General features: G+C 42.0%; 2 protein-coding genes across 2 annotated transcripts; one reads left to right on the top strand and one right to left on the bottom strand.

The window, feature by feature from the left end:
- Window positions 1-2,645: 2,645 nt before the first annotated feature.
- LOC138363350 (keratin-associated protein 4-3-like) lies at window positions 2,646-4,362 on the bottom strand. The gene is made up of 2 exons (XM_069322377.1): window positions 4,301-4,362; window positions 2,646-3,171 (listed from the first exon to the last, which is right to left on the bottom strand). Exons 1-2 carry the CDS (start codon window positions 4,360-4,362, stop codon window positions 2,646-2,648), a joined length of 588 nt encoding a protein of 195 aa, XP_069178478.1.
- A 2,946-nt stretch (window positions 4,363-7,308) lies between these two features.
- On the top strand, window positions 7,309-10,946 carry LOC123773563 (uncharacterized). Its single transcript, XM_045767357.1, has 2 exons — window positions 7,309-7,419; window positions 10,437-10,946. Exons 1-2 carry the CDS (start codon window positions 7,309-7,311, stop codon window positions 10,944-10,946), a joined length of 621 nt encoding a protein of 206 aa, XP_045623313.1.
- The last annotated feature ends 12,582 nt before the right edge of the window (window positions 10,947-23,528 follow it).

Here is a 23,528-nt window from a genome sequence, read left to right as displayed (position 1 = left end):
GATTAGTTTGTTGTTTTTCCCCTATGATGTTATCTTTAATGTTATTACCATTATTACTCTCCATATTCCTGGTGAGGCTGCTTACTGCCCCCTCACACTTGGTCGTTTATACAGTCTACAGAATTTTTATGTATATCTGATACGGAAAAAAAAAGATATTAAATAAATGAATTTCTTTACATATATACTGTATTATTTCGTTTTCACCTGGTATATATATGTTTAAGACTTATGAACCCCTAGAAAGTTGGCCATTTTAATTGCTTACTGACCAACTAACAAGTATATTCTACTTCTTATCTAATTCTACTTAACATTATCCAGGACTCAAGTAAACACAGAGTGTATAAACAGTGAGAAGCGGGATACACCTCTGTGTACACATTCCTTTATCATTTTTTACCTTATTAATAACTTTATATATATATATATATATATATATATATATATATATATATATATATATATATATATATATATATATATATATATATAATTATTTAACGCTATTACCGCTATTTTACTATTTAAGGCCATTATTTTAGCAGTCTCCATGGTGTAGTGGTAAGACACTCGCCTGGCGTTCCGCGAGCGCTTTGTCGTGGGTTCGTATCCTGGCCGGGGAGGATTTACTGGGCGCAAACCCTTAACTGTAGCCTCTGTTTAACTCAACAGTAAAATGTGTACTTGGTTGTAACAAGGATTCTTCGCGGCAGGGGATCGTATTCCAGGGACCATAGGATTAAGGACTTGCCCGAAACGCTACGCGTACTAGTGGCTGTACAAGAATGTAACAACTCTTGTATATATCTCAAAAAAAAAACTCTCACCTGTTAATGGAAACACCATGACACTATATTTATTACAAAAAATAATATTTAAAGCCAAATTTCAGTTTGAAAAATGTGAGGGGCATTAAAATACAATACTCGAGTGCTATTGGAGGAAATAACCGAGCGTAATAGAATAAAACTGTCATATATTTGAAGTTTTCTATTTAGGCTTTTTTTTTAGGAAATTTGACCATAAGGGAAAACGGAGATGCAGACGAAGAGTCACAATAACGGGGCTGAAGATATGATGACCAGACCACACATCAGAAGATGAAGAATCGATGACGTTTCGGTCCGTCCTGGACCATTATAATTTTTTTTATTAATACATGAAGTACATCTGCATTAGTGCAGCTACCCTAGACTATATGAAGTGGAGTACAGTGTGTCAAAAAGCTAACTAGGTGATGCTGAAAAATCCCCATCACACAGGATGGTAAGTCATACAGAGGCATGTGATAGGCAGTCTGCACTGGCAGACTCCGGATGCATTTTGAGGATATCATCAACACAAGATTGAATAAGGTAGCAGTGGCAATACAAGTCCCTATCTCGCAGGATGGTTAGTCATACAGAGCCATATGTTTAGTAGCCTGCACTGGCACATTTTGGGTACACTGTGAGGATATCTTCAAGAATACGAGAGTGAATAAAATAATTACAAAGCTCCAGATACCTCATGCCAACTGGTCTGAAAGGACCATTATCATGTCGATTGTGTGGTCCAAGACTGACCATAATTACAATCGACTTTATAATGGTCCAAGGGCGGACCGAAACGTCGCCGTTTCTTCATCTTCTGACGTGTGGTTTGGTCATCAAAAACATAGATTTTTTGCATTATACCCAAATTGAAGGTTTCCAAAATATGATGAATATTTAAAATAATATGCTCCAATGCAGTTTTTGAGCGTTGCCGACCGTTACTTCCCCAGCACCGAGGATAGGTCAGTCTCCCCCAGCACCGAGGATAGGTCAGTCTCCCCCAGCACCGAGGATAGGTCAGTCTCCCCCAGCACCGAGGATAGGTCAGTCTCCCCCAGCACCACCGCTGATAAAGCCTCGTACGAAATTAGGAATCCTAGTCAGAAAAGCTAAAAATAATTGAATGATGCAACAGCATAGGAGAGTGACGGGAGATCAAATTAAACAACAGGTTCGAGCAGACGTTCATAGAGCTCATAGGAGGACTATTGACCACTTCGGACCGGCCTCTATTAGCCCATACGAGGGAAAAGGTTTTCCTCGTTGAGACTGTCAGCTCCTACTGCAGACTTTAAGATTAAGGCTCTTGAAGAAAAAAAGAGCTAATTGTGATTAGTGTTCCTAAAATATATAAAATACCGTACCTAAGTACCTACCGTAGCCTGATCTTCTGTATGATTTATAAATTAGTTTATTTGTAATATTATTAGCAGTCGTAGTGGTATAAAATCGTTATATTAAGGGAGTGGATGGGATATTGGGGTCCCAGGCTTGTCTTTCTATTACTTGGTCCAACAGGCTGTTGCTCGCAGAGGCCGGCTGATCCAGCCACTTGTCCGTTTCTTTAACATGCACACACACAGGTCCTCCAGAAGCTGGAACCCCAGACCTAGATCTTCCTCCCCCCCCCCCCCCCACGAAGACCAGTAAACAGAAACTCACACCGTGAAGATGCAATAATTTCCAGCCAATCACCTTCAGCCCCGGTGCTAACAAGCTCAACTAAGCAAACAACGCGAGCGTAAAGCAAACAAACCATTAACAAGCGATACACGGCCAATTTGCATGCCAAGTGAATCATGGCCAGGACACGGGGGGGGGAGGGAATTAATTGACCGCCGACTTCACACACGATGACGTCACACCGGCGTCACGTTTACACGATGACGTCACACCGGCGTCGCGTTTACACGATGACGTCACACCGGCGTCGCGTTTACACGATGACGTCACACCGGCGTCGCGTTTACACGATGACGTCACACTGGCGTCGCGTTTACACGATGACGTCACACTGGCGTCGCGTTTACACGATGACATCACACTGGCGTCGCGTTTACACGATGACATCACACTGGCGTCGCGTTTACACGATGACATCACACCGGCGTCGCGTTTACACGATGACGTCACACTGGCGTCGCGTTTACACGATGACGTCACACTGGCGTCGCGTTTACACAATGACATCACACTGGCGTCGCGTTTACACGATGACATCACACTGGCGTCGCGTTTACACGATGACATCACACTGGCGTCGCGTTTACACGATGACATCACACTGGCGTCACGTTTACACGATGACGTCACACTGTCACCCCCACAATTACTATCCACAACATCACCATCACTAATCACCCAGACATACACGCACACACGAGGTATTAAAGACTCTTGCCCACAAAAGACTGGTGCCGTGGACGGAGTAGCCAGCCGGGATGACTGGAGACTGAACTAGATAGGTAGGGATTACCTGTAGGACAGAAAACAGTCACAGTCGAAGACGAGGTTTTCGAGTTTGATGAAACCAACATGAGGGTCGGTTCTGGGACCCCAGAAACTGCTATTATTTATGTGAATGACGCATCTGAGGACGTGAGATCGTACATGTTAACGTTTGCTCACGACGCAAAGCTCATGAGACGATGTTGACCAGACCACACACTAGAAGGTGAAGGGACGACGACGTTTCGGTCCGTCCTGGACCATTCTCAAGTCGATTGTGAGAATGACTTGAGAATTGAGATTGTGACTCACAATCGACTTGAGAATGCTCCAGGACGGTCCGAAACGTCGTCGTCCCTTCACCTTCTAGTATGTGGTCTGGTCAACATACTTTAGCCACGTTATTGTGACTCATCGCCTGCTCATGAGACGAGTCAAAACAGAGGACAAGTGATGAAGATAACACGATGATATCTTCAAGGGCGGGCAAACATGAGGTTGCTAGAATTCAATCGCACCCAGTGTGATCCCACCTTGCTTCTCTGTAGAGGTTGATGGGTTAGTTCCATCCCCTACCATGCCGGCCGGCCGAGCGGACAGCACGCTGGACACATGATTCTGTGGTCCCGGGTTCGATCCCGGGCGCCGGCGAGAAACGATGGACAGAGTTTCTTTCACCCTATGCCCCTGTTGCCTAGCAGTAAATAGGTACCTAGGAGTTAGTCAGCTGTCACGGTCTGCTTCCTAGGGGTGGAGGCCTGGTCGAGGACCGGGCCGCAGGGACACTAAAACCCAAAAATCAACTCAAGATAACCACAAGATAACCTACCATCACCACTGCCAAGACGACAGCCTTGCCACATCGCCAGTGACACACGACGAAGGTCCGCTATCCAAGATGTCACAAACTCACCTGCTATCACTCTGTGATGCAGCCTCCGTCACTCACGGGTTAATATAATACCTATAAAGTATGAGCCGGAGCCCAAGGACTGTAGCTCAGCCCACGGAAGTAACTATGCACGAGCACATACCGTAACTCTGCTCGACAGGCCATTAAGTCATTATCGTTCCTCTCTGGTCGAGTATTGTACATCGGCGGCCTGTCTCCCCAGTCACGTCATTAGCGAAGTTAAAACACGGTGACTTAATGGGTGGTGTTGATTGTTAGGGGTTGGGGGGGGGTGGTGGTTCGGTGAGAGGGGGGAAGGGCGGGCGGCTAGTTCGGTGAGAGGGGGGAAGGGCGGGCGGCTAGTTCGGTGAGAGGGGGGGAGGGCGGGCGGCTAGTTCGGTGAGAGGGGGGGGGGGAAGTGGGGGGGTCAGTAGCTGGTTGTTGTGGAATCTTTAACGAAAAGTCAATCTAACTGAACAACTTACAATCCACAAATTGTATGTTACGAACAAATTCAAATTTGAAAGTTGTTGTTACACTTCACAACCACTACGAATAGAGGCGTTTTAATGTCAGAAAAACTAGTGTGGTGTCCTCACCTGTCCTCGTCCTCACTCTACTGGGCCGTCGGATGGGACGCCCCTCGCCACGACCGTTGCCAAGTAAGTCTTATACGTTGCCAAGTAAGCCTTATAACAATTTATCAAGCTCCTTCTGGTATTCTTACATTATTGCTAAATTGAGTGGTACATTAGTTAATTATCATTAAATGAAACGATTACGCTTCCTCGGAATGGCATGCGTGAGAAATTGTTATAAGAGAGTGTTCTCTAGCCTAGTTTTTTTTCCGCAGGGATATTCCTGCGCGGCCCTAAGCCTCTGGCTGGCCCACTTAGTGTTGCTTGTTTCTGTTTTACTTGGGCGGAGTATGAGTATTTATGACTCGTATGGTCGCTTCAATAAGATTTTGCCATATGTGTTTAACAACTTCTGCTCTGTTAAATCTAAGTTGAAATCTTAATGGGTTTGTAACTGGGCACTGTGTTAGATAATGTTCCAGTGACCTGTCGGGCATTTCTCCACAGTGCTGACATTTCACTCTAGCCTAGCTGATTGATGATAATGATCTCTGGAATTTATATAAAAAAAACTCCCAAACTCTTCTAATCTTTTTTTCAGAATTTTATTTTATGGAATATTGAACACACCCGTTAATTTTCCTGGTGAGAAGCATAATTAAAATTGCATTGTAAAATACTTAATAAGAGTTTGGAGACGAGCAAAACTAGGTCATTATCTTAATTATTTAATATATAATAATACTAGGTGTATTATCTTAAGTTGGCACCCGCAATTTAGAGTCTCATAAGGCGAGAAATGTGCCAGAGGTCACAACCTCTCCGTAGGGTGCAGTCGTACCTCCACAGATCTCCAGTATCTGCTATTCATACTGGTAATGGCTCTTAAGAGCCACCACTTACGGGCTATTCATGCCCGTACAACCTTTTTGGTGGCTTAATCTTCATCAATCAATTAGTCAATCGAGAAATGTGCGGGCCTTGTAAAATATGATTGACGTGCCAGTGTCATGGATTCTCATATTTAATAATAACCAACAAAAGATTTATATGTAATAATCATTAACTAAATATGTAAATTAATACTGTTTAATAGAACAGTGGGATGATTTTCCTCTTGTTATGAGTTGTGGGAAAGTGGGGGGGGGGGGCACTGGGAGGTTATGACAGTGAAGGGGCAGTGGATAGTTAGGTGTTGTATCATACAATATACAAAAATTAATAAACAAACTTGAAATACATCAGCAATAATGATAATAATAGTAATAATTAAATCTATAATCGTTGACAAATGAAAAAAACTGAACATAGTGTAGAGTATAAGTGAAACTAAAGACTTTATAACGATGCAATAAATAAAAAAAAGACTTGAAATATTGTTTACATGAATCTATGTTAAGTCCAAGACGTTGTTTTATGTGGAGGACGACCCAGATATCTGCAGCGGCCAGTCCTTATAGTGTCCTAAGGAACAAAATATCCTTGCTACTACTGGTGCCAGCTCGATCATGGTTCAGAGTGTCATTTCTCCAAGGTTCTGGGTATCAAGAAATGTGTCTGAGTGTAGCAAGCAAGAAAAGTCCAGGGTGTTACAGGTGACATGAGGAACTTTGCTGTGGGCCCCCCTGAAAACCCTGGAGAGCCCTCAGCTCTCTCAACAGAAAACGGGAAAGACAAAACAGACGTCTCCGCCTATCTCTGTATAATTTGTCGTGAGGAAAGGAAATGTCACACAAGAATTCCCCCTTCCCTCGTTCCCCCTAATCTTTATCATTCCTTCCTTTCCTTCCTCCCTGAAGAGGCGGGAGGAGAACGGAGGCAATATTCTACGAGGTGGGGCGATGACCCAAATCAAGTGAACACTTTGCCGGAAAATAAAATCCTATTTATCCACCTGACGGGGAATCGAACTCGATGTCGCGGGTATTCGGGGCAATAAAACTGAATCCGCTATGCCAGCAAGCTTAGTGAAGCGTCGCTCCACTGCACGCTGCAGCCAAACTCCCACAAAGTCCGCAGTAGCGCCGCAAAAGTAACGGCTTGGGGGGGGGGGGGGTGGCGGAGAGAGAGAGATGTGCCAGTATAATCCGAAAGGGTAAACTGTTATAATCCGTCCTTACGTTGTGTGTGGAAATTTTAGGGAGGTAAACAGGATACGTCCTTGTTCGCCGGAGGTTTATGGAGAACAGGGCCAGGGTAGACAGCTATAAAAATAAATACACAAGTTTACCCTGGAAAGGCCGTGTTGTTAAACAGAAGATGTAACTTTCATTAACTGCTAAACAGCCGACTGGGCTTTAATCCACCAGATAAATGGAACTAATACTGTTAAAAACTTAAACACTACGGGCTCACCATAGTCCGTGCTACTTGGAACTTTGTTCCAGGTAGCGAATCTTTAACAACAACGTTAAAAACTGTTAAACAGCATTGGTTAAACGAAGTCCCTTTCTGTTAAATGACCAGCTAGGGGGGGGGGGGAGGGGATTCAATCAACATCCTTACTGTTCAATAGCTAAAAGAGCATTAATCATCTTAATCCTCTCCTGTTAAGATCCCAAGACAGATCACCATGAACATGAGCGGAGGCATCGCTTGCCGGAAGAATCTCAGACGGGAACCTCTTCTTAGCTCTCAACTGTCGCGTGATGATATTTGGGACGATACTTGGGAGGCTGTACATGTCAGAAAGTCGATGGACGACGCGTGTGACTAGATGGGTACACGTCAGAAAGTCGATGGACGACGCGTGTGACTAGATGGGTACACGTCAGAAAGTCGACGGACGACGCGTGTGACGAGATGGGTACACGTCAGAAAGTCGACGGACGACGCGTGTGACGAGATGGGTACACGTCAGAAAGTCGACGGACGACGCGTGTGACGAGATGGGTACACGTCAGAAAGTCGACGGACGACGCGTGTGACGAGACGGGTACACGTCAGAAAGTCGATGGACGACGCGTGTGACGAGACGGGTACACGTCAGACAGTCGACGATCTACGCGTGTGACGAGATGGGTACACGTCAGAAAGTCGACGGATGACGCGTCTGACGAGACGGGTACACGTCAGAAAGTCGACGGATGACGCGTCTGACGAGACGGGTACACGTCAGAAAGTAGACGGACAACGCGTGTGACGAGACACGTCAGACAATCGACGGATAGGGGATCTATGGTGTATCTAACGACAGAAGCCAACCTAGAAGGAAAGGTCTGCGAGTTGCATTTATAAATCTCTAGGATTTATATATATATATATATATATATATATATATATATATATATATATATATATATATATATATATGAACCTTGTAGCAACAGACTTAAAAGGAAGAACTTACTGACATTTAAGGATGTAGCTAACACCTCTACACCGTCCTCTTACAGGTCCAGGGACCAATTGAATTCTCCGATTGAATTTCTCCCCAGCCTCTCCTGGCAGCGTATTGGAAAAAAATTATCATACCGTAACTGTTACCTTCTTCTAAGTTAACTTTGCCAATTATTACTTAAACATTACATTAATTAGTTATCCTACTGGCTATGCAATACTTAATATATGCAAGGTCTCGAACATAGCCAGTAGTTCACATTCTTAAATAATCGTGTCGCCGGCAGCGCCGTAACTTCCCGAAGTCGCCTAACGAACTTTCTCTTTGCTTTAGTTTCTCAAGTCATTGTTTCTCTCCAAATGGTCCACCTTGTGTCGTAACAACACCCAACAAATTCTTTCTAATGTCTCTGTGGCTCATTTGGGTACTGAGTTTCCACATTGTGCGACTACGACTCATGTTAAACAATGTTTTTACCCGCCCTATCAATTCCCCTGAGAATTTTGCATGTGGTAAACGTGTCTATCTTAACTCTTCCGTCTTCCAGCGACGTGAGGTTTAATTCACATAGCCTTTCCTTGTAACTCATACCTCATAGTTCTGGAACTAGTCTGGTGGCACATTTCTGAACCTTCTCCAACTTCGTCTTGTGCTTGGGTAGGTATGAACTCCACGTTGGGGCCGCATATTCCAGGGTTGGTCTGACGTATGTGAGGTTATCTTGAGATGATTTCGGGGCTTAGTGTCCCCGCGGCCCGGTCCTCGACCAGGCCTCCACCCCCAGGAAGCAGCCCGTGACAGCTGACTAACTCCCAGGTACCTATTTACTGCTAGGTAACAGGGGCATCAGGGTGAAAGAAACTCTGCCCATTGTTTCTGAAGGGACGTTCCTTCCTTCATTGTGTCTGGTCTTTTGGTCTCTTGTTCGTTACAGAAGGGACGTTCCTTCCTTCATTGTGTCTGGTCTTTTGGTCTTTTGTCGCCGGTTCTAATTTCCATCACCTGATTACTAGTGTTGCAATCTATAAACCATTTCTCAGACCACCTCTGCAGCTTGTTTGAGTCATCTTGGAGAATCTTACATTCCTCATCTGTCTCAACTATTCTCATTAATTTTGCATCGTGTGCAAACATCGACATAAAGGACTCAACTTCTGTAGTTAGGTCATTAACAGTAGTATGTGTGTGTGTGTGTGAGTATGTGTGTGTGTGTGTGTGTGAGTGTGTGTGTGTGTGTGTGTGTGTGTGTGTGTGTGTGTGTGTGAGTATGTGTGTGTGTGTGTGTGTGTGTGTGTGTGTGTGTGTGTGTGTGTGTGTGTGTGTGTGTGTGTGTGTGTGTGTGTGTGTGTGTGTGTGTGTGTGTATACTCACCTAGTTGTGTTTGCGGGGGTTGAGCTCTGGCTCTTTGGTCCCGCCTCTCAACCGTCAATCAACAGCTGTACAGATTCCTGAGCCTATTGGGCTCTATCATATCTACATTTAAAACTGTGTATGGAGTCAGCCTCCACCACATCACTGCCTAATGCATCCCATTTGTTAACTACTCTGATACTGAAAAAAAATCCAATATCTCTGTGGCTGTGTGTGTGTGTGTGTGTGTGTGTGTGTGTGTGTGTGTGTGTGTGTGTGTGTGTGTGTGTGTGTGTGTGTGTGTGTGTGTGTGTGTGTGTGTGTGGCTGTGTGTGTGAATGCGGTATACATTAGAATGTTGTTGACTAGCACGGTATACTGGAAGATGGGCACCAACAGGCTTTCCTAACGCACCAAACAGTTTGGGTTCTGAGGGGACCCCGGAAGACACCACTGTCAACGAGGCCCATTTGATGGTCAACAATGGTAGTGAAGATCATGTTTAGTGAAGATTGTAGTAAATATCGCGTGTAGTAAAGGAATATCAGTACTTGGCTGAACTTACCAATACCAGACTGAAACCTCTGACTGCTGGGTTGAAACTACCAATGCCGGGCCTGAAACTACCAATACCGGGCCTGAAACTACCAATACCGGGCCTGAAACTACCAATTCCGGGTCTGAAACTACCAAACCGGACCTGAAACTACCAATACCGGTCTGAAACTACCAATACCGGGCTAAAACTACCAATACCGGGCCTGAAACTACCAATGCCGGGCCTGAAACTACCAATACCGGGCCTGAAACTACCAATACCGGTCTGAAACTACCAATACCGGGCTAAAACTACCAATGCCGGGCCTGAAACTACCAATGCCGGGCCTGAAACTACCAATACCGGACCTGAAACTACCAATACCGGGGTTAAAACTACCAATACCGGGGTTAAAACTACCAATACCGGGCCTGAAACTATCAATACCGGGGTTAAAACTACTAATACCGAGCCTGAAACTACCAATACCGGGCCTGAAACTACCAATGCCGGGCCTGAAACTATCAATACCGGACCTGAAACTACCAATACCGGGGTTAAAACTACTAATACCGAGCCTGAAACTACCAATACCGGGCCTGAAACTACCAATACCGGGGTTAAAACTACTAATACCGAGCCTGAAACTACCAATACCGGGGTTAAAACTACCAATACCGGGCCTGAAACTACCAATGCCGGGCCTGAAACTATCAATACCGGACCTGAAACTACCAATACCGGGGTTAAAACTACTAATACCGAGCCTGAAACTACCAATACCGGGGTTAAAACTACTAATACCGAGCCTGAAACTACCAATACCGGGCCTGAAACTACCAATGCCGGGCCTGAAACTAACAATATCGGACCTGAAACTACCAATACCGGGCCTGAAACTACCAATGCCGGGCCTGAAACTACCAATATCGGACCTGAAACTACCAATACCAGGGTTGAAACTACCAATACCGGGCCCTGAAACTACCAATACCGGGCCTGAAACTACCAATACCGGACCTGAAACTACCAATACCGGGCCTGAAACTATCAATACCGGGCCTGAAACTACCAATACCGGGCCTGAAACTACCAATACCGGGCCTGAATCTACCAATACCGAGCCTGAAACTATCAATACCGGGCCTGAAACTAAAAATACCGGGCCATAATCTACCCATACCGGGGTTGAAACTACCAATACGGGGACTGAAACAAATGAACAAACACACAACCTGGAGAGACCTAAGACGTTTCAGGTCAGTCTTGGCCCATTAGAGACCTGATGCTTGATAATTCCCAGAGCGGACCAGAGTGCCGTCCAATTTTTACCCCCATTTTATGGGTCTGTTGTTCACCCATTCTGAAGGCCTCAGTGGGGGAAATAGGGGTGAATGGGGGGGGATAAGGGGTCAGGGAAGGAAATGAAGAGGATTAAGTGGATGAAGATAAACGGGGAAGTAGGAGAGAGGAGGAGGAGGATTTTTAAGAGGGGCATTTATGGCCAAATTAAATCAGCTGCGTTTTACACAATGTGACCACAGATTTTTTTACCATTGTACGTTATGACATTATAAAAACTTAATAACGTTAAAAAAATAATAACGTTTAAAAACGTAATATCTTTAAAAAAACGTAATAACGTTTAAAAACGTAATATCTTTAAAAAAACGTAATAACGTTTAAAAAACCTAATCACAACGTTTTAAAAATAAATTGTGATTACGTTGCGGTTTTTGCTGGGGGGGGGGACTCATCGAGATGCTCTCGCAGAAAGATTTAGAATTAAGGATAAATGAGTGGCCGGAGGCGCCGACTGCTCGCTCCGGCGGCCCCACACTGTTGCAACATCACCGGCTCCCAATTTTTATCTGATTAACAGCACAAAATGTCTCACATTTGTGTCTCTAAAGCCTGGATGGCTGCTTGATTAGTTGGGTTGGCTCACCGCCCTTAAGCTGTGCGGTTGACGAATTGACTGCCTACTTACATTTTTCGCCTGAAGACTTTATCACATAAAAACTATACATTATGTAAATAATTACATAATGTCAATATTTCATTAAATTTGATAAATTGGAAGACATTGAAATTATTTATCCTAAATTCGTTTGTCCATATAGAAGAAGAAGAAACAGGGACAAAGCAGAAAAGGCGAAGAAAACAAGGAAAAGAGATGAAGAAAATAAGAATTATCTTTTAGTTGCATCATTTACGATTCCATCCCCTGAGCTCTGTGGCAGTAAACAACAGAAAGGTGTATTTACAAATTTGTAAGTTAAAACGTATAATATTTTATGTAGTAGATTTTAACCTTATAAAATGTATTTGCGATTAAATCTACAATTTGGACATGTCTTATGTATGATCTTATGTCCTGTGTGTGGCAGTGAATATGAGCAGCATCCTCACTGTTCTGTGAGGCAGTGAATATGAGCAGCATCCTCACTGTCCTGTGTGGCAGTGAATATGAGCAGCATCCTCACTGTTCTGTGAGGCAGTGAATATAAGCAGCATCCTCACTGTCCTGTGAGGCAGTGAATATGAGCAGCATCCTCACTGTTCTGTGAGGCAGTGAATATAAGCAGCATCCTCACTGTCCTGTAAGCCAGTGAATATGAGCAGCATCCTCACTGTTCTGTGAGGCAGTGAATATAAGCAGCATCCTCACTGTCCTGTGAGGCAGTGAATATAAGCACCATCCTCACTGTCCTGTGTGTGGCAGTGAATAGAAGCACCATCCTCACTGTCCTGTGTGTGGCTGTGAATATGAGCAGCATCCTCACTGTCCTGTGTGTGGCTGTGAATAGAAGCACCATCCTCACTGTCCTGTGTGTGGCAGTGAATATGAGCAGCATCCTCACTGTCCTGTGTGTGGCTGTGAATAGAAGCACCATCCTCACTGTCCTGTGTGTGGCAGTGAATATGAGCAGCATCCTCACTGTCCTGTGTGTGGCAGTGAATACAAGCAGCATTTTCACTACAATAAGACCTAATTCAATCACTTCGATTAGGCAAAATTGTATATTAATTTAAAATAATAAAGACTTATTAAGCTCCACGGAGGTAAATAGTTGCACCATATCTTTGACTGGGGGGACTTCTTAATTCTATTTTTCTACCACAAACGTGGCCATGAGTTTATTTGTGCTAACTGACATATATATACATTTTCTTGTTTACCATTTGCCAAAGCACCATAGTCCCTTTCTGTGGCCGATTGCTCAACAAACCACAGTACTATGTTATGACTAACTGAAGGTGTTAAGAGTTCAGGGGGGTCATTCAACCCTCTCTCCCTCCCCCCCCCATCTCCATCCCCGCAGCACCCCCCCCTCCCATTAACTCCCTAACATCTCCCTCCTGCCCCTTCCCCCGCCCCCCACCCCCGCCTACTAGGACCATAGTCATTATATAGACATATTTGAGGAAGGATATTGCCAAACCTGAGAGTGTCACCAAGAGATATTCTTCAGCGCCGAGCGACAAAGACTTCACCAAGGTTCTGATATAAACCATATCAGACCAGTTATAAAAAAATCAGTTTTCAAAAGAGAAGAAAGATTGGCAATTTAATGTCAGTATTTACATTAGTCAAAAAGACACGACAATTCTGATAAAAACGAGACTTTTGTATTGCTCAAATATAACTGACAACTATGGCTGAAACATTTGACAAATAGAGCAGAAAAGTATTTTGGAATTCAATTATAATTCCAGTGTATTAAATGAAATTGAATACATTGGAATTATAATGCTCTCTACCATAGCGTCACAATTCTTACGTTCTAGTGAAGTGATCAGCACTGCAATATGGACGCGCTAATAGAACTAATATGTATCGATACGACAGGTTAAATAGGCTGGTTAAGTTTGAACATTCAAGTTTAGTAAACACCGCCACGAATTCGACGCAGATCAAAGCTTGTTGCAAATAAACAACTCACCCGGTCCACAACGTCATCTGTAGCGTCTTGCGTTCTTATTTATCTTCACCTAACCTAACTTACCTTACCCTAACCCTATGAAACTAAACATAACCCAACGCAACTTACCTTACCCTAACCCTGTGAAACTAAACTTAACCCAACGTAACTTACCTTACCCCACACCAACCTCACCGAAACCTTAACCTAACCCGACCACTGCCGGCAGCTGGTGGTAAGTTGCAACAGGTGGTGGTGGAGGAGCATCATCTGCACAAAACACATTGAGACATCTGCTTGAGACTTTATTTTCCTGTCCTGGTGAAAGTGTTGATTGGTTGTGTGACTATTTTCACATGTGATCCTTCTTCACCTTTGTCATCTACCCTCATCACTCCCTGCTGTAGCTGTGGCCCCTCCCTCTTCTCTCTCTCTCTCTCTCTCTCTCTCTCTCTCTCTCTCTCTGTCTCTGTCTCTGTCTCTGTCTCTGTCTCTGTCTCTGTCTCTGTCTCTGTCTCTCTCTCTCTCTCTCTCTCTCTCTCTCTCTCTCTCTCAACATTCCCCATTTCATGTCGAGCCAAAATAGTCTTGATAAGATTTGCTACTGCCACCTCGTACCAGAGTGAGGGGAGCCCTTCGTAGCACTGAGGGGACACAACACGAGATGAGAGCAAGGTCTCCGGGTACCATGGTAAGGTAAACTACCAGCCTCTCAGGGACGCTGAGAGGCTGGTAGTTTATTTCAAAGCGTAAAGTCTTATAAGAGACAGAGAAGGGACGAGAAATAGACTGACAGACATAGGCAGGCAAACAAAAACGCTTTCCGCCGCCGTCCAAAGAATGATTACGGGGATCAATATTATTGGTCTCCGAACCTAGGATGGAATGTGACCGAATTCTCCTCCAGCATCAGGAATCTCTAATATGAATACTATTAGGAACGTTGACGTTGTGTTTTCATGGAGTAACCTTTCGAAGGAGAGACTATCACATTTACCTAGGCCTTATGTGGTCTCGAACTGCGGACCCTGCGTGTGTTAAGGCTAAATTTCTATTTATTAGGCTATGAGTAGTCTCAAAAAGGAGAATCTCTCCTTATTTATAAGGAGAGACTATGCAAAAGACTCATAACACACAAACAAAAGATTTGTAGACAAGGTGTTGTAATCAAGGCAAAACTCGTAAACAGATTTGACCAAATTTCTTATATATATTTTTAGGTAATTTACTTATAAGTATTTTATGTGTACATAAAGATATGTATCTACACATAAATTTGCATAAGTAAACATAAACAGGTATTAGTATATATAATACTCATAAATATACATACAAATGCATATTTATAAGCATGAATAAGTATATATAAACATTCACAAATATGTATAGGTATAAATGCTCAAAAGTATACATAAATTCAAGTATTTACAGAGGCATATGTATAAACATGCATAAGTATACATAAACATAAGTACATATAAACACATTAATATTCATACAAACGTACATATACATAAAGACTCATAAGAATACATAGTATACTGGACGATCATCATGCGGAAAATATATCTCTAGTGATAGGTCTCTAATTTGATTATAAATATGAACTTTAATCATCAGCTGATTGAATTATTATTAATTAGAATCATAAACCCTGCCCTCTTCTCAACGATAAATTAGCTAACAGGTTGTAAACAGATTGTGCTTTAGTTGTAAACAAAATGTAAAAAAGCTGCAGCAACCAACAGGTCCTCTGAAGTCTGAAATGTGGGTTTCAATATCCATAGACTTTTCCAACTAATTTCTCTGTTCTTGTTGATAACTTGATGCAACATTGAATCAATGTTGTTTCAATATAGACAACGTTGATTCAACATTACTTGTGCACGTTTACCCACTGGGAGAGAGAGAGAGAACGAGGCAGGGGTAGAAGGGTGTTAAAAGGTGAAACAACAGGAGAGAGAGAATGAAAGACTGTGTGGGGATGGAGGAATGGGAGACAGGAAGGGAGAGAGAGAGAGAGATAGAGATTGGAGCACTGCCGTGTACCCCTTCTAGTAAGATATATTCAAGAGATTCGTGCTACAATCATTGATTTTACTCTTTCTGTCATATTAAATAACATATATCTACAACAAAGACATTATATATATATATATATATATATATATATATATATATATATATATATATATATATATATATATATATATATATATATATATATAATTGTGTAAAAGGGAAACGTTACACAGGATCTCCTCAGAGAACACTGGAACAAAAAAATCAACCAAAAATGATTTTGTCTGACGCCGACAGTCGAGTCTTACTTAATTTTGGACTTAATTATGCAACTTGTGGTAAAAGACTGACACATAATTAACTACAAAATTTAGGGGTTCAATATTGGAGGTGGAGAGGATGGGGAGTGTGAGAGAGGCCATGAGGGAGGGAAGCACATAATGAGGGAGGGACACGGGTATGTAGAAGGGTGGGAGGGATATGGTGTTTCCACTACTATCTTCCTCACTGTAACTATCTTCCCTGCACACTATCTTCATCACTCCAGCCATCTTAACTAGACACTGTCACACCTTCTCTACCCTTCACCACATTCTCTGCCCTTCACCACCTTCCCTACCCTTCACCACCTTCCCTACCCTTCACCACCTTCCTTACCCTTCATTCCTCTAATCCTTGTGAGGTTGGAGTGTTATTTAACAACACTAAAAATGAGTATTATTTTTCCATTTCATGCTATTGGATAGGATGAGCCATGGGGCTGGACCCCGACCCGCTAGTAACCATTCCTAAACAATGACCAGTCACCCTACTGAGTTTAGTGAGGCTAGCCCGAGGCATCCGGCCCCCAAATCTCGAACAGACAAACATTCTGTTTTACAGAAATTAAATGTTGCAGTATGAAGAGTATATCAGATATAATGGAGTATGTTTAGTCATAATATACGTTACATCCATGTCGAAGGAGGATATAAACATCAGAAGCAGGATTCATCAAGTATTTACGTAGCCACTTGCGAAACCTGTACATCTGTTCTTAATAATCATTGCGTCTTTGTTTATATTTATTAAACACATTTAAACTCCGAATCATTACGAGGTTGTTAATGACAATAATAACCTTGGATTGTCGAGTTTCGGAGCTCATAAACCGTTAAATAAATGCAAGTAAAGTCGCCATGATTAAGGAAAGATGTACTGGTTTCAACACTGTTACGGCCCTATTGGGTCGCAACTGGGTTCTTTCTCTGGATGTTAGTAGAGTTTGGGTATCCGGCCCCAAGTTAGTAGTGGCTTTCAAGAGGTGTGTTCCGTAACGCAAGTAAATTAAAGGGGAAGGGATAAAACAGCACTAAACTTAAATATATAATTACACCACCACCATCAATAAATATATAAACCGTCACACGCGGTTACTATGACTACACTTAGGTACAATGACTTCTTCCGAAGACTCAGGAGGTTTCACGGTGCTCAACGATGCTTAGCCCTGGTTTTCTTGTGGCCTTACGATGAATCCTTCGATTCTCTTGAGTCTACCCCGGCCACAGGCCAGCCAAATCACAGTCCCACTGGGTGCACCGTCGTGGAGGCCGTCAACCACAAATCCAGCCTGTAGCTGGCAGGTTCCAATCAGTTCCGCTGGTTAGGCCACTCCACGACCGATACTAGGGTTGCGAGCCCTAGGCAGGAGCCTCTTGTGATTTCACAGATCACTCTCCTCACCACAACACCCCAGTGGCTAGTCTTCACCACCAGTCAGCCCCGGGTACGACAATCCCTGGTTCTGCCACCTCACAGGCAGGCTAACACAACAGTATTCATCGGGGGGGGGGGGGTGACTCACAGCTTCTGCAGCAAATGCGTGGAGGTTCTACGGCTGCCTTGGGTAGACTGATCCACCGTCCAATTCAGCAGTCCCAGGTCGACTCTGTAATCAGACACGTCATTAGTACTGATGATACTCTACGGCACCTCACTCACAGGCTTAGACACAAACGTCCACCTATCCGCTCCATAGATGGCGTTGCTGTCTAAGCGTCACCTCACCAGAGGTCAGCAGCGGCTATGTTATGAGCTGATCAGGACGGGAAACCAGCCCCTGTGGCCGGTATATCCTGTCCTCACTAGATGGCGTCGTCCATTTGGAGGGGGTTTCGGGAGCTGACCCACAGATGGCGCGGTCGTCACTGCTCCGTGCTCGGACGCTGGGCTCGGGTCCGTAACAAACACATTCTCCTGTTTACATAGTTGTTTATGTAACTATGTGCACCATAGTACAAACATTAACCTACTGAGCAATTATATAGTAGAATTTGGTACTATTCACTTTATAGACCGAAAAAATTAAGTTAAAAAATAAACTTAAATATTTCTAGGCCTAGTATAGCACACATGTGAAGTATATTAGGCCTCAGATATCGTGTATTAGCCCTAGGACTAATACCCCCTGGTATTAGGTATGTGGACTAGGATATCGTGTATTAGGCTACGTTAGTTTAATTTGTCTTTGCAAGATAAATACAAAACCTTCCCCGGTTTGTCCAAATTCAAGAGTAACCATTTCTACTTTCTAATAGCGTTGTACGTCGATATATGTACCGTTACTATAAGTACTATCAAAACAGGAGTATAGGATGACAGATTTTGTAAGTGTTGTGTAAATGCTTGATAACTAATGGTCCAGTAGCCGCGCCTCTTCATGGAAGAGTTAGAGTGACTATTCAACAAACTCTTCAACTCGCAACAATTTCATCACCGGTTGTGTCATTTAGAGACTTAGATATTTTGGTTAAAACGGATTTTTTGAGAATACCTTTACGCTATCCAAGATAAAAATATTGTGGCAATAACTATGGTTATTATAGCCACATACGCGGAGATAGTCACATTGATTAATGTAACTCCAGAACCAAGCTGAAGCGAAAGATGGTTTGCAACAGATTAGTCCAATTAATGCAAGATGATGCAATAGAGGACGATAGGCTCCCACCGCGCAACAAGAGAAGATGCTTGAGCATCTTGACCATATAATGTTAGGAAATAATATCTTGAAAGACGGTACGAGTAAAGGAAGAAACAATGACCACCTCTGTAGAGCACACCACAGATGGTACCATAAGAACATCAAAACATAAGTATATAGAAAATTGCATTAAGAAAGTGCACATAATGTGCTACACAAGTATATACTATTTACTAAAATTTATACATCCAGAATTCTCTAGAATGCGCACTATATACTAGAAGCTACACTCCAGAAGTTAATACAAATGACATGGGCGTAGATCACTATTTCCTGTGTGATTTAGCCAGCCCGTCCTCCAAAAATGGGGAGGTAAATGTGCAGAGCCCCATAAGTGCAATTATGCACTATGTACAACAGTTAAGAATTGTACATATTTACACTAAGTATTAAATCGTAGTCAAATATATTGTGAATATTTGAGGTTTACCTCAAAAGCTGAATAGAAAACCACGACCTAACCTAACCGTCTTAGTTTGTGAAGATAAGAATTTTATTGCATCTTAATTATAACTACTACTTAACCTATAGCTATATTGGTTTTACAGTTTTATAAAACAAAATTAATATATTTAAATAAATTGTAAAGTAACTCAGGATATTTTCAAATTTTGTATAAAATCTCTATTGTTTAATAAAAGTGAAAAAGAAAAATCCTAATATTTAAAACTGGTTGATAACAACTGAGCATTAAAATTTCATCTTAAAATTTTAAGTGTCCTAACAGAAAACAAAGAGATTTAAATCGGGGGAGGGGGATGGGTAAATTTAACAGCCCCATAAGTGCAATTATGTACTATATGTAACAGTCAGGAAATGCACTTATTACACTTAGTATTAAAACGTACTGTCAATTCGGAAGATGGATTGGATTTAGCAGCAGTCAGGGAAAGTTTAACATTTGTTATTAACCCACCCACGGTTGATAGGTTTACGGGCTACTCATGCCCGTGCCACCTCTGGGGTGGCTTAATCTTCATCAATCAATCGGTTGATAGGCCTTAAACCCCCAACACCAAACTCAGTCTTTCAGATGTCTTCGTCTGAAGAGTCACAAACAACAGAAAATGTGATACTATGATATTGTTACTTCACGGGGGGACTAAATTGCGTACATGTGTTAAGATTGATTTGAATATTATTTTACTATGAATTAGTTTTCAGTTTTTAATTGGTAATGCCTCCACATAGATTAACAATGGCACGCAAATAGAGTTACAAATTTATAGAACAAGTTACCAGAAAATTTACAAATGCCTGAGTGAAGATTATTAGGTTTAAAATTGAAGTGGCCTCGTACGGAGCAATTGGGTTGCAGATTTTTGTATTAATTCGCATTCCTTCCTTGAGAAGCAATACTTATATTTTTTTATTTATTTCAGCTTTCAGATAATGACAGATTTTGAACGTACTTTGCGTAGGTCAACAAACAGCCTTCATGCACAAAGCAATTTTAGTTGTTCCTAAACAGCTGAACACACCACGGCGCCGCTGTAGGACATAAACATTTGGACAATGTTTTCTTCCACCAGATAATCCCGTTCACATAGCAGTAAATAGTTACCCAGAAATTAGCCAACTGTTGTTGGTTGCAATCCTGAGAAACGTCAGTAGTTCAATCTAGGAGGGACATCGTTGCAGTCCTAAGTATACAGACTTCCTGCCCCCAAGGAAAGGAATTATTGTAATTGTAACCGATATAACAACAGAAGGAGCAAAAGTAAATACGAACGAAATAACTGATTATGTTTGAGGTGAATCAGGGTAAGATACCAGTCACCAGGTGGGGTATCAGTCACTGGGACAGGATACCAGTTACCAGGGGGTTGGATACCAGTTACCAGGTGGGATATCAGTCACTGGGACTGAATACCAGTTACCAGGAGTTGGATACCAGTCACTGGGACTGAATACCAGTTACCAGGAGTTGGATACCAGTCACCAGGTGGGATACCAGTCACTGGGACTGAATACCAGTTACCGGAGCGAAATTTGAAAACCACAAAATACAGAATAGTTGCACTCTCAAGCTCATTAAGTTTTCTGCAATTTCCGGAGTAATTATCCTTTTTGATTACCACTTTCCCCGTTTTCCTTGGCCATAATTAAGGCTGAACGACACCAAATTCATAGCGTTAGTCTCGTAGTCTCGATTCTTCTTGTATAACTATTTTCCTAAGTCTTCTTCAATCTTTAACTTAAAACTTTTTTGTTTAAAATGTTAAAAATCAGTAAATCTTGTGTGTGTGTGTTACTGCAATAAGATAGATTTACATACATATTTCAAATTTTATAATTTTTATTATTTATTATTTATATTATATTATGTTATATCGGGTTTGGAACATATCTTATAAGAATAATTTTGCTTCTTTTCGGGTTTAATATAGAATTAATTTTAATCCTGAACTATGTACATGACTAAAGAAAACTTTGTGTATGTTCAGTACGCTTTTGTGGTGGCTTTAATAACCCTCCAACGATCAATAGGGGTCAAGCACAACGCCAAACCAATCATGTTCTTTGAATGACCTTCCTCGCTCGTAGGCAAGCCCCCCTACACACCTGCCTCTCTTTGCTGATCTTTTCTAAGTTATTGTGGTCGCCATATATGATTCCTATAGCCGCTGAGTGGTCTAAAGCCCCATCTGCAAACCAGAATAACAGAAAGAGTTAAAATTTAGTCGGCGATACATATTATATAATACAAAAAATAAAGATTACGTACATATGCAGGTAATAATTCATAATAATAACACTTGAGCGCTGAGGTAAATATAAAGAAAACTACCACACTTTGACCAGTTTGTTGTTGTTTAAGATTCGCTACTTGGAACAAAAAGTTCCAAGTAGCACGGGCTATGGTGAGCCCGTTGTGGACTTACCTGGCACAGGAGTGAGTACTCTTACTCCTTTATGTAAAATAACCTATGTGGCATGTTATTAATTAATTCAGTCCTGAAACCTATAGTAAATGGTATTTCGACAACATATTTATATAAATCATATTTATGTAAACTCAGCGTAATAGCTGCCTACCATTCTATATTGATAAAACTATAATGAAATAGCACAAATGGGCAGTCATAATATTTGGAGATCGTAATAAGCCAACACCAGACTGGACAAAGCACGAACGATAACTAGGCAGAAAGTGCGCAATTCCAAATACTAGCTAGACACGCCTATGCAAGGAACATTAATCCAGGAATTTCATTTTAACAACTGCTCTGGAGCAAACTGGTTTGTGTTGCGTGAAGTTCAAGTGATCATGGTTAAATCTCATTCAACATCAAAATAGCAAAATAAACAGTAGCCTCGGAAATGTTTCAGATTATTAAATTTTTACAAAATTTTCCCTTATGCATCAAAAGATTTAATACCTAAATTGGAATTAAACCGCTACTAAAAATACCACAGACAAAAATTAAGGCCTGCATAAAGTGCCAGAAAGTTATCAAATGTCATTTCGAAACATTTTATCGCATCTACCAAACCAAACAATTGTGCAATGATATAATACTAACATTTACTACCAAAAATATGTAAATTAGTGGAAATTATCAGGAAAACAAAATACAGCGAATATATCTCGTTACAAAGGAAAACAAACAAAAGAATAGCTTTTGCAAATAATCAAATAGCAATACAAACGTTATTTTTGCCTTGTATAGCAAAACATACACTGAGGCTCAGGGAATATTATGATTACATAACATTTTGTTATTCATTGACTGCTTAGTGCTAGAGGTGAACCTTGACAAGTGGCAGGAGAACCACGACAAGTGAACCTTGACAGGCTACTAGAATGGAATGGAAACATCAGGTGAAAGCGCCAAGCCTAACCTAACCCAAGCCTGTATGAAGCGAGACCTTCGCTCTACCGTCCAGCCCAGGTGGTTGGGCAGATGGCCCTTTGAGTTCAATCCCAAATACATTACAAATAATAAAGTTTGGAAGCAAGGAGACATGAAAGACAAAGTATGAAAGCGACGGTTTAGGGGATCTTCAGGGGAAAAGACGACCTAAGAGTTGGTATAACACCAGGCTTAACACTAAGCTTAACACCAGGCTTAACACTAAGCTTAACACCAGGCTTAACACTAAGCTTAACACCAGGCTTAACACTAAGCTTAACACCAGGCTTAACACTAAGCTTAACACCAGGCTTAACACTAAGCTTAACACCAGGCTTAACACTAAGCTTAACACCAGGCTTAACACTAAGCTTAACACCAGGCTTAACACTAAGCTTAACACCAGGCTTAACACTAAGCTTAACACCAGGCTTAACACTAAGCTTAACACCAGGCTTAACACTAAGCTTAACACCAGGCTTAACACTAAGCTTAACACCAGGCTTAACACTAAGCTTAACACCAGGCTTAACACTAAGCTTAACACCAGGCTTAACACTAAGCTTAACACCAGGCTTAACACTAAGCTTAACACCAGGCTTAACACTAAGCTTAACACCAGGCTTAACACTAAGCTTAACACCAGGCTTAACACTAAGCTTAACACCAGGCTTAACACTAAGCTTAACACCAGGCTTAACACTAAGCTTAACACCAGGCTTAACACTAAGCTT

Source organism: Procambarus clarkii, chromosome 10 (assembly GCF_040958095.1).
Source record: "Procambarus clarkii isolate CNS0578487 chromosome 10, FALCON_Pclarkii_2.0, whole genome shotgun sequence".
In the NCBI taxonomy this organism is placed as follows: Eukaryota; Metazoa; Arthropoda; class Malacostraca; order Decapoda; family Cambaridae; genus Procambarus; species Procambarus clarkii.
This window is presented reverse-complemented; position numbering and strand designations above follow the sequence as displayed.

What these genes read in the sequence shown, in the direction of transcription:
- LOC138363350 (XM_069322377.1), bottom strand. Translation starts at nt 4,362, where the DNA reads ATGTACAATACTCGACCAGAGAGGAACGATAATGACTTAATGGCCTGT. An exon ending in GCCTGTCGAGCAGAGTTACG is followed by an intron (nt 3,172 to 4,300) that starts GTATGTGCTCGT and finishes CTGGGTGATTAG; the next exon opens with TGATGGTGATGTTGTGGATA.
- LOC123773563 (XM_045767357.1), top strand. Translation starts at nt 7,309, where the DNA reads ATGAACATGAGCGGAGGCATCGCTTGCCGGAAGAATCTCAGACGGGAA. An exon ending in ATACTTGGGAGGCTGTACAT is followed by an intron (nt 7,420 to 10,436) that starts GTCAGAAAGTCG and finishes ACTAATACCGAG; the next exon opens with CCTGAAACTACCAATACCGG.